General features: G+C 45.2%; 1 protein-coding gene and 1 pseudogene across 1 annotated transcript; one reads left to right on the top strand and one right to left on the bottom strand.

Moving 5' to 3' along the window:
* Positions 1–3377: 3377 nt before the first annotated feature.
* LOC147420730 (uncharacterized) lies at positions 3378–4164 on the bottom strand (annotated as a pseudogene).
* A 3936-nt stretch (positions 4165–8100) lies between these two features.
* LOC147420729 (stearoyl-[acyl-carrier-protein] 9-desaturase, chloroplastic-like) lies at positions 8101–10304 on the top strand. Its single transcript, XM_086504459.1, has 3 exons — positions 8101–8309; positions 8917–9442; positions 9532–10304. The coding sequence occupies exons 1-3, from the start codon at positions 8194–8196 to the stop codon at positions 10096–10098; spliced, it is 1209 nt and encodes a 402-aa protein (XP_086360585.1). The 5' UTR covers positions 8101–8193; the 3' UTR covers positions 10099–10304.
* Positions 10305–12019: the final 1715 nt, after the last annotated feature.

Genomic DNA, 12019 nt, shown 5'->3' with positions numbered 1-12019 from the left:
TCTAGAGAGAAAGATTGTTGAAGTATTGTTCAAAAAATAGAGTCGAGAAATGTAGACACTTTGAAAGTTTGGATCCATCCATGGTTTGTCAACGTGCAATCATCTATATTCAAAATAATACAGTTTGTGCACTTACTTATTTCAACTCGTCAATCATCAATGATGTTGAGTGCACACTTGATCGATGTAGTTTGTGAAATGATAAATGTGGTATGCCAAGCGCAGTTTTTTCAAGGCGATGCTTTGCAAAAAACAGTTCTTTATGGTAGCTCTCAATGTGCTTCTTCTTCAAGCTTGCCTACTCTTGTAGCAATAGACATTAGTGATGAAGTTTGTTGGTTTCCCACTTTCAACCTCCAAAACAAACTACTGCATAGCTAATTTCCCTTATTGAAAGTAATGGTGGTGTTAGTGTGTAAGAAATTGCATCCAGGTTCTTAGACTTGTATCCCAACCTTTTTTATATGAAGCAAGTCAAAACAAAAATATACAACACGTCCAAGTCATAAACATGCCATCAAAGAAGTTCCACTTTTGTTTCACATCGTTATTTGATGTTTGATAAAATGGTGAGAGATACACCTAGCTTTCCTTGTGTCTCATGTGTATTAATTTTTCATCAAAATTTGCACAATGTTTTCAAAAAAGACTTGGAACTTTAAAATTACCCATCTGGTGTTGCAAGTGTGCCTTGTTTGTAAAAAAGAAAAGCAATGAAAAGAGGTGAAGCTCCACTGCTTTGCAATCAAGGAGAAATGTCTTTCAACAATGAGATACGTAGTGTAAAAGAATTGAACACAATTGAAAGCCATCTTGTATCTTTGCGTATTTCTTTTGTGCAAATTTGGGAACTCAACTTTGAAGGTGAGTTTGGTTTTCGAGGTAGTAGTGTGAATGTGATGACAGATTTATCCAGAGTGCAAACAATCTTGCTACGCTTTGCGAGTGAACAAGCTTCGATTCTTGTTGAGAGTAAACACAATCTTGAATATGATCATGTCTATCTTAATGGCATTGTGCATCCTATGTTGGTGCCTCAAGCATTGAAAGATCTCTTGGGTACACCATTGTATACAAATCATGGTGCAAGAATGTACACATCTTGGATCTCCACTTTCACATTCCAAACTGACCTTGTTATGAATCCACAAGACCTTGAGTCTCAAGAAGAGCTAGAGGCCATTGACAATTTGGTGCATGGTGTTTACTTAGGAAAACAAGTTGTTGATCGTAATGCACATCTCAAAAAAATTGCGCCATGTGAGGGGTTTAGTCCTCTTAGCATCTTTGATGATGAATATTGTGAGGAGCTATCGTTCCCAACATTGTTCTTTGAAAAAGATACCATTCGCTTGCAAAAAGTTCTTACCAAAAAATGGCCTAGTGGGAACTTAAGAATGTTGATAGACAATGGGAAAGTGCTTCGGTCTATATGGGTGCATATCAGGGATTTAATATTTACGTAATTACAACAAATTTTGTGTGATCACAAGGTCTTGTTGACACATTTACATGATTACACTAAACAAAATCACACAGAATCCGGTTAAGAGCGACCTGCAGACCTACTAAATTTCCGTCGGGCTTTTCAGTTTCCTCGGTGGTCCCGCTGGGATCTCTCATTTTCCCTGTGGGCCCACCCGGGAAATTAAAAAGCCCAGCGGGCTTGCAGAATTATATATATGCGAGCCCAATCGAGCCCGCTGGGTGTTATTTCTTGCTTTCATCTTGAGAGAGAGAGAGAGAGAGAGAGAGAGAGAGAGAGAGAGAGAGAGAGAGAGAGAGAGAGAGAGAGAGAGAGAGAGAGAGAGAGAGCTCGTCAACCACCTTTGTAGGTACGTTGAGATGAGAGAGGAGAGAGGGAGAGAGGGGGTCGTGTGGGAGCGTGCTCTGCGTCGCAATGCGCAGCAGCACAGCAAAGTACCTGACCACACAATCCGGGTATGTGTTGTGTGTGTGTGCATGCGTTGTGTGGTAGCGTGCCTTTTGTCATATTGCGCGGTAGTAATAAGGTACCTTACCACACAATGGGAGTGTGTGTGTAAGCTCTTCTACGGAACAATGCTTGTCACGGGGACATCACCTCGGTGACGCGGGGAAGATGGTGTCCTTGTGGTAAGTATTGGCTTACTGTCTGGGTACTACGTCGGTAACGCGGCGAATTTAGTATCCTTATGGTAAGTCGACTTCCCTTCCCCTTTCCCAAAAAACATATGGGCATCGGTCAGTAACATGGCTATATGATGTTCGTATGCAAGCCATTGTTTTTCCTTAGATTCAGGCGGCACTCGGTCGGTAACACGGCTAATAGAGTGTCGTTTGTTAGAAGCATCTATTTTTGCATAAATGTGGCGTTCAAGTCTTAGTAGCTACCTTGCCCCCTGCCATCATGGTAGCTACAGATGCTATCATGGTAGCTACCAATGTTATCCTGGTATCTACCTTGTCACTTGCAGGACTTCCTTGGCAGAATGGCATCTCATTGCAGAATGTCAGTTACCAATGCAATCCTGGCAGCCACCTTGTCAATTGCAGGACTTCCTTGGCAGAATGGCAGCTCATGGCAGAATGGTAGCTACCACTATTATAATGGTAGCTACCAGGGTTGACAATGAGAACTTCCTTATCACCAGTAGGAGTTCCATGGTAAAACAGTAGCTAATGGAAGAATGGTAGCTACCTTGCCACCAGCAAGACTTCCATGGGATAATAGTAGCTCATGGAAGAATGGTAGCCACAGCCATACTGGTAGCTAGTTGTACCAGGATTTGCATAACAGTTGCCACTATTAGAGTGGTAGCTACCAGTATTGTACTAGTAGCAACCATTCTTGAATTAGTAGCTACAATTAGCAGGGTTCCCTTGATAGCAAAAACACAAAAAAACAGATAAATTTAAGCACAATGCTACAAAATGCAGCAGGGTGTATACCACGGTCCATGCTTAAGGGCACTGACGAGGGTTTGGTGTCTGATTGCACTCCTTGGAAATTGTCATTTGTACTACCGAGGATCACCAAAGACCGCATTGTATGCGAAATCAGTTGCATGCATCCCATCTCCATGCATGTTTGTTTGCTTGCAACAAGATGGCCAAAACAATACATGTGAAAGGCATGATTGCAGGGCAGCAAAAACATGCCAAGTGCATCGTCGTCGTACATCGTCAACTCGCAAGCACTGCAAACTTTGTCCAAAGGCAAGGTGCCCATATCCACAGGTGGAACTTTCAGCGGAGGTGCAAACAACAAAACTGTACTTCTTTTGACCTGCATGGTCTTCACAAAATCCATCCACGCCTGTGCACACTCCTCCACTTCCTGTGTAAAATCTCTCTCCTTTAGAACACTATCCACAGCATCAAGTGGTGCCTTCTCCTCAACTACCACTTGCAATGTTTGGAGTGTTAGTGGCGACCTGCCAACAATATTTTTAAGCTGCTCCACCTTCATTGCATCCACAACATCGTTGCTACCTTCTGCCTTTAGTAATGTAGCCTCTGCATCTTTCAACTGGCCTCTGAGCTTTTCCACTAGGAGGTTGGCACCTTCATTTTGGTGCACATCAACCTGAAGAAATTCCGGCTTCTTAAAAGCTTCATTATACTCTGACAATGCAAAAGAATGCTTGCTTACAACCATGTTGTAAACAGTATCTAACTCTCTAAGAGACGGTGGACCAAATAAATTTTTTTTCTGCACATCATCCATTGTATCTATCGGAGTTTCCTGGGGTGCCTCCAAATGATCTGGAGTCCTCGTCATTCACCGCGAACTGTTAGGGGCAGAGGAGGAATGGAAAGCTGCCCATCGCTGCTTCTTTGCATGTAATTCGCCTAGATCCATATTTGTGACAATACTTTTTGAAAACAAGGCCCAATCAACCTGTCCCTTCACTGCTCATATAGAAAGCCTCTAGCAAATCCTTTAGTCACCTCCATACCATAATTGCCAGGAGGTTCTTGATACACGGATGTGAACAATACATAAAACTTGTTCTAGAGCTCTGGCTTCACATCTCTACATTTTACTTTGTTGCCCCTCTTCGGCACTTCCTTAAAGCATTTCAACCAATCTTTGTTGGTGAAATCTGCCTCAGTCAGCAGTCGAGCATCCACTCCAGAGTTGGAGAGGTTTTATACTTCATGTGCTTGACACTTTGTCATGCCAAAAACTGTCTTCCTTTCAAATGGCACATATGGAGTGCACCAACGGCCTTTGCCCTGTAAAATACAGGGAAAAACATAAGACCATAGTTGTTTCCATACAACAAACGCATAAGGGTATGGAAGTATGATTGGAGTATGGTTCAACACTTAAGCGTGAAACATACACGGCCATAAATTTACTAAAAACTTAGATAACTTATGCATGGTGAGCATTTATAATATCACAATTTTACATAAGTTTTCACATTAAACATCAATTGTTGCATTGAGCAGGAGCAGAAGCAGGCTGGGCATGTGCATGAATAGGTCGTACAACTACTTGTGTCCCAGACAGATAGCTACCATGTAACTACCACCTTGGTATTTCTTTGCTAAATGAACTTTTTGATTGGTAGCTGGCTAACATAATGCTACCAACTTGCTATGTTTTTTACAGAATGTTGAATGCTACAATCTTGATGATCTCTGATTCACTTTCCCTATATTAAATGAGTGTTGCAGGTGGTAGCTACCACACTGATAGAGTATCACTAATTCATGCTTCTTCATAGCACTATGATTTGCAATCCATACGAGTACGGTCCCAACTATGCACAAGGCATGAATGCATGTGCAGCCAGCCAATTGAAGTTCAGTCAAAAATGCAATGTGCACAAACATATCTGCTTGAATGCATGCATGCATGCATGCCTCTACATAGGTTTTCAATGCAAGCTTGAATGCATGCATGCATGCCTCTACACGGGTTTTCAATGCAAGCTTGAATGCATGCACATTAGCTTATGGAGCTTGAATGCATCTACAAACATCTAGCCTCTAACTTAGGTTTGCTTCAAAGCAAGCTTAAGAGAGATTACATGGACCTTGTAAACAAGTTACAACAATAAATTGTGCAGAGACAGCCAACAAAAGAAAATTGCAGTAGTACCTCAGTGTTGGGGGTTACAACATCTGCCATTTTTGAATGTTTCTTTGCTATAGGAGTGCAGGGATTTGGTGAAGGAGTCAAGACCTTCTTCTTCCTCTTTCCAGCAGGGGAGTCGAGGGTGGATCAGGCGAGGGAGATGAATGACGGGCCCTCTTCCGCCTCCCAGTCAGTGTGGCTGGTTTTGCTTTAGCTACAAGAGCTGCTTAGCCACCTGAGTTGCCCTCCCTCTGCAATCGCTGACGAGCAAGAGGCATCATGATTGTGGAGTAAGGTGGCCCCCCCCGGGGCCCCCCCGCACTACTTTCACACACACAGTTGAAATTGAAAAGATAATTTTTAAAGTTTTTAAATCCAACTCGCTGCTCAAGCCTTTTGATGAACAATTTTCAAATAAAACCTTATAAAAGATTCTCAATGTTTACTCACCTAGCTACCAACCAGCCCACCCCCTTGCTACCACCCCCAAAAATGGGTAGCTAGTGTACCACCTATTCATGCATCCACCCTTTAATTCTATTAAAGCTTCTGGCTAGGGAAGTGCTTATATAGTATCTATCTAATCTGGCTTTTTTGGCATTGGGGCCTTTGGAATAATTCTGCCATGTGAACTCTCCACACAATCATGCATTGGACGGGGGACTCGACTGTCACACCTACCCAATAGGTTCCTTTGCCAGATTTCTCTAGATTCACCTTCCAAGTTTGGGGGATGCCGGTAGCTGTACCACCCGATCCCCTTTCGTGCGAGGAGCAATGCCAGAGGTGCTCTTTTGAGATTACAGAAAGCCTTTGGGAGAGCTCGTCCCCTAAAGTCTTTATCTCTTGAAGTCCAATGACATCGACAGGAAAGTTGTTGAGCCAGGCCCTTTTTTTTTTGCATTGAGTGGGTCTGACAGACCCTTAATATTCCAAGACACGATTTTCATCGGGGAGTGCATCTATCCTTGCGATTTTTGGATTGGGATTGAGGAGAGGCTTGTGACATTGAGGTGTGTCCCCTCTTGTTGTCCTTCTGAACCTCCATGGGGGCTGGGCCGGTCTCAACAGTTTCCTTCTGGCCTGGGGCTATGTTTTCTTTGTTAGGTTCGTTGCTTGTGGCCGACTTGTTTTGGCTTAGGGCTAATGTGCGATCATCCTAATTCACTTGCCTTTCCAGTCTTGTATCTGCATCCTCTTCTTCTTCTGAGTCAGGGTCAATGGACTCTGCCACATCAGAATCTTCCCACTCTGGCAGTGATGCGAGTAGGGCGAATCTGTTGGGGCCCCGTGATTTACCCTTATCCAGCTAAGTTTTGTGGGCCATTGGTTTCTCTCGCTTGGGGGGTTGCGGTGAGGAGACTGGCAGGGATGTTTGGGAGTTGCCTTTGTTGAGGGCAGAGTTAGGAGAGTCCTGCTCTGGTTTAGTGTTTTTTTTGGGGCATTCCATAACGAAGTGCCCCTTCGTTCCGCAATGGAAACAAGCATTCGGGAGGTATTTGTAACTTATTGGTTGCTCAAAGCACTCGCTGTCATCTAAAGCGATTACCATGGATTGGGGAAGCTCCACTGAAATGTCCATTTCAATGTGGGCCTGTGGGTGCCATGTTGGGATGTAGTCCCCTGGTCGGCCCCCTAAAACATTACCTAGTTGTGCTCCTATGGCCCTGAGGTGGTTGTGATAGTGAAGGGGGAGGTTCGAGAACTCCACCCAGACGGGGAAGTGATTGAGGGTATCGCTCTCCGCTTTGTAATCCTTATTCCATTTGAATAGGCAGAGGGGGGTTGCTCGCAATAGCCATTGGCCTGTGCTTAGCACTCTGAATGCCATGTCTGCAGTTTTAAAAACGAACACATATTGGTTTTTAGGGAGGGCCTGTATGGTCTCGACTTCTGCTCCTATTGCCCCCCATTGGTTTCGAATCCACCCGCGTGAACGTATGCTAGTGGGCGAGGGCCAGTGAGAAGCCCTATAGGGCCCTGTTTTCCAAATCGTTCTGGGTTTTTCTAACCTGAAGTGCAGGCAGAATAACACAAGGCTTACAGTTTCCATTCGGTTGATCGCCTCCTGCAGCAGTCTTATTGCTTCCTCCTTGTTGAGTGCCCATGGCAGAGCCATGGGTGGCTGGAGCGGCAGTGCTTTCAACAAAACCTGTAGGTCCACTTGCATGCTGAGGGAGAGATGGTTGCTGGGAGAAGAAGCTGAAATCATGTCAAAGCAACCTCGCGGCTTCAAGCTTTTCTGCACTTCTGATGAGGGGGCTCTGATGATCGATGCCGTTTAGGAGGGCAGCAGCTAATGGGTTGTGTGGGGAGAAAGAGCTTGGGTCAAAGTCGTTGAGGCCTCCGCCATGCAAGAGTGGGTAGTTATTTTGCACGAGTGCTTGGTGGGGGAGCGCGCCTGTAGCCCATATATTGGGGGGTCTCGCGCCGGTGCTTTGATGGGGTGAGATGACGGGCGAAGTCATCTCGCATGGGGCATGAAGGATGCCGCAGACGGGACAGTTGCTCAAGACATCGCTAAGCTCAGGACCTCGCTAGGGTTTTTGGCAAAATCTTGTGCACTTTTTCTTGCAGCGCTCGGGTGCTTTAAAAAAAAAGTTAGTAATAACTATGTCGCGTGCCTTATAGAGAGACTTCAATGTTCATGAACGTAGGGAGGCAGAAATTAAAGCAGGGAGGCAGACGAACTGTTCTCAACCGCTCGCAAGAGGAGCGGTACATCGGCGCATTCTGAGTGTTGAGGGGCGACAAAGGAGGGCTTGAAGAGTGATAGACTACAGCGTCGTTGGTTAGCCATAAAGAATGCAGCGAGGCAGGCACATGGTCGAAAGTGCAGATCCCGGTGGGCTCGTCCGAAAGCTTGGAAGGTGCTTCTTCTCTGCAAAGGGAAAGCTGAATCTCTCTCTCTCTCTCTCTCTCTCTCTCTCTCTCACCGCCGAAAGGCGTCATCTGCACACAGAAACCCGTACACCGTCTCTTTATAAGGTGCGATTAAATTCACGGGCCTGGCTAGCTGCCCACAGGTGTGTGTGTGTGTGTGTGTGTGTGTGTGTGTGTGTGTGTGTGTGTGTGTGAGAGAGAGAGAGAGAGAGAGAGAGAGAAGCTTAGGCTTGGAAGCTATGGCCCTGACAGCGAGCTGCATTCTGCAAGCGATAGCTTTTGGCGATGGCGGACAAAAGCTTTGGCCTGCCGCTGCTCATCCACGACGCGCTGCTGCCATTTGCGCCACCAGCAGGTATCGACCAATTGGGAAAATTCGCTGATTTTTTGCGGATTTTTATGCTCCAAATTTCTAAAAAACGTGACAAGTTTTGGCTCAAAGAAACTTCTTCTAGAATCTTCATGTGGAAAGTTCTATTCAAGTGATTAATTATTATATGATTACTCAATGTTGATTCAACTCCAATTTAATTTAATCTAATAAGGGAACCGTGTATCCCTTATTGACCCCTAGGCTATAAACAGAAGAATGCAACTCACCTCGTTAAAACCAACCTTTGGTTCTTGTAGAATACACCTTACCTCCCTTCCGTGATCCCCCTCAAGTGATACCAAGCGTTAAAACATGAAATGCAAATTGCCATTTTTGATTGGTCACTCGATGCTTGGGCACAAAGTGTGTATTGGGTTTTTGTTGTAAAGGTGCCGTGTGCAGATTGAACTTTGCATTTTGTCGAGTACGTCGTTAGCTCTAAGCTCGTCCCATGGAGTCATGCGATTATTGTAAACCCCCCCGCCCCCCCCCCCCCCCCCCCCCCTCTCTCTCTCTCTCTCTCTCTCTCTCTCTCTCTCTCTCTCTCTCACACACACACATGCTTGACACCTTGGTCATTTTATTGCAGGGGTTTGTTGGTGGAAGTGCCCAATAAAGAAGCAATGCAACACGTGGAAAGCCCCATGATAATGTTGAAGAAGGACATGAAATTGATGATGACACAGGAGAAGATAGAGATGCTTAAGTCCTTACAAGGATGGGTAGAGCAGAACATGATGTCCTACTTGAAGCCCGTGGAGATGATGTGGCAACCGCAGGATTTTTTACCAGAGCCAAGCACTGAGGCATTCGAGGAGGAGGTGCGCGAGCTCCGGCAACGCTGCAAAGAGCTGCCGGCCGCTTATCTAGTTTGTTTGGTGGGCGCCATGATCACGGAAGAGGCGTTGCCCACCTATCAATCTCTGCTCAATTCGCTTGATGGGGTTCATGATGAAACGGGCCATTCGCTATCACCATGGGCTTGCTGGATCCGAGCATGGACTGCCGAAGAGAATCGTCATGGTGATCTTCTTCACAAATATCTATATCTCTCGGGGCGTGTCGACATGCGTAGTATCCAGAAGACCATACATTATCTCCTTAGTGCTGGAATGGTAATTAGTATACAAGAATTTGTGGTTGCTTATGCACTTGCACTTTGTTTCTAAACTTACTAATGCACATGATCGTATTGTGTGTGCAGGACCGCAAGGTCGATGACAACCCCTACCTCGCCTTCATCTACGCTTCTTTTCAAGAGAGAGCCACCTTCATATCTCATGGCAACACAGCAAGGCAAGCCAAGAAATTTGGGGATGTGAAGCTAGCCCAAATATGTGGTAGCATTGCCTCAGATGAGAAGAGGCATGAGAATGCATACAAAAAGATAGTGGAAAAATTGTTTGAGTTGGACCCCAATGGCACAATGTTGTGCTTGGAGGATATGATGCGCAAGCGGATATCCATGCCAGCGCAGCTCATGTATGATGGATGCGACGAGAACTTGTATGACAAGTTCTCATTGATTATGCAAAGGACCGGAGTGTATACAGCCAAGGACTATGCAGACATATTGGAATACTTGATTGTGAGATGGAAGGTGGACAAGCTTGTGGGGCTGTCAAGCAGAGGGCAGGAGGCTCAAGAGTATGTGTGCTCTTTGGCTGCCCGTGTTAGAAGAGTCGAGGAACGGACATCCCACATGCGCAAGAATGGCCCCTTAACAATGAGCTTCTCTTGGATCTTTAACAAGCAAGTGAATTTGGTGTAGCCTATAACCTTAGGTTTGAAGGGATTCATAATCAAAGATTCAGAAAGCGTGAAGGGTTCCCCAGTTGATCCTTACTTGAATAGAGATATCCCCAATCAGCACCTTTTTCTACTTACCTTCTACCTAAAAAGGGCCTCCATATCTACTCATTGTATATGATATCATTGTATCTTTCATTTAAGTTCATCAAATTAGCTTCAGTGTCATTTACTCTTGTCATTTCATTCAATTGTGCCTATTTATGATATGGAACTCACATCAACCCTCCATAGCTCCTTCAAAGACACCCTATGGCCAAACAGCCATCATCTTGCTCTTTTCCTCATTCTTCTAGCCTGTGGTATCCCTTTACTCAATCTTGTAAAGAATGAGGATGCAAGAGAGCTACACAAGACAAGCACAAAGCACACAGAGATGGAAAGCTTCTTCTTCTTCGTATAGAAAAGAGAGTACAAAATGACTAAGTTCTAAAACTGAAAAGTAGCACATATATACATGCGGTCACTAAGTGTGAACTCGCTAGAAGCGTACTAGGCTGGCACTATAAGTGTAGTCCATCTGTATAATCAATGGCAGAGATCCTCCGTGTCGGTCACCTAACGCGCCAGTGAGTAAATGTCGTAATCGGCCAAGACTCGTAGTGGATGCCAGCTCAAGATGTAGAGCTCGACATCTCAACACTCCCCCTCGAGCTCTGCATGTCGCAGAGTCCAAGCATAGTCCGAAAACGTCGAAGATTCTCAGCTCCGAGGACCTTGGTAAAGATATCCGCTATCTGCTCCTCTGTGCTGACGTAGACCAAGTCGATGTCGCCCGCCAACACTCGCTCTTGAACGTAGTGGTAATGGACCTCTATGTGCTTGGTCCTGGCATGGAACACTGGGTTCCTAGCCAACTGCATGCTGTTGAGGTTGTCACAATGGATGACAATCTGCTGGTCCACCTGCACTCCCAAGTCCTCAAGTAATGTGCGTAGCCAAGCTACCTCGCACGCCGCAACTGCTGCACCTCTGTAATCGGCCTCTGTGCTCGATAAAGCAACCGTAGGCTGCTTTTTGCTGCTCCAAGTAATAGAAGCACTCCCAAAAGAGAACATGAAGCCACTCATAGATCTCCTATCAAGGATGCTACCTGCCCAATCTACATCTGTATACCCATACAATGCTAATGGCGCATCTGCTGCATAGAACAATGCGTAGTCAAGAGTCCCTTGCACATACCGAAGTGTGCGTCGTACTCCATCCAAATGTGGCTTCCTCGGAAGCTGCATGAACTGACTCTCCAAGCCTACTGTGTAGCTCAAGTCTGGCCTCGTGATAGTCAAGTAGATTAGACTACCCACAATCTTCCTGTACATCTTGACATCCTCAACAACATCACCCTTCTCTGCACTCAGCTTTGCATTCACATCCAAGGGAATAGAAATTGGCTTACAATCAGCCATATCATACTTTGACAACATGTCCAAAGCATACTGTCTCTGTGACAGCCATACACCCTCTGGAGTCCTGATCACCTCAATGCCAAGAAAGTAGCGCAACTCGCCCAAATCTTTCATTTCAAACTCCTGTTTAAGAAGACCCTTCACATGGTCAATCTCCATAGCATTGTCACCCACAATAATAAGGTCATCTACATATATGGTAATGACCACAATCCCCACATCACTCTCACGTACATAGAGTGAATGATCAGCATGAGCTCTCCTAAAACCAATACTGACAAGATACGTGGCAATCCTGTCATACCATGCTCTAGAGCCCTGCTTCAAACCATATAAAGCTTCGAGAAGCCTGCATACATAATCTGGGTAACCTGGATCGACATAACCAGGTGGCTAATCCATATACACGCAACTGCATGTAAACTACCTGCGTATACCATGCATTCGTAGAAAATCTAAAAAATCATTGGAGAAGTA

This window comes from Adiantum capillus-veneris, chromosome 28, assembly GCF_014529385.1.
Source record: "Adiantum capillus-veneris isolate H3 chromosome 28, ASM1452938v2, whole genome shotgun sequence".
NCBI classification, from domain to species: domain Eukaryota; kingdom Viridiplantae; phylum Streptophyta; class Polypodiopsida; order Polypodiales; family Pteridaceae; genus Adiantum; species Adiantum capillus-veneris.
The sequence above is the reverse complement of the archived record's forward strand: the minus strand, read 5'-3'. Positions and strand labels throughout refer to the sequence as shown.

Bases quoted from the DNA above. Each gene is read 5' to 3' on its own strand.
- LOC147420729 (XM_086504459.1), top strand. From the start codon at position 8,194: ATGGCCCTGACAGCGAGCTGCATTCTGCAAGCGATAGCTTTTGGCGAT. The intron at 8,310-8,916 runs GTATCGACCAAT...ATTTTATTGCAG, and splicing joins GCCATTTGCGCCACCAGCAG to GGGTTTGTTGGTGGAAGTGC. The intron at 9,443-9,531 runs GTAATTAGTATA...TTGTGTGTGCAG, and splicing joins ATCTCCTTAGTGCTGGAATG to GACCGCAAGGTCGATGACAA.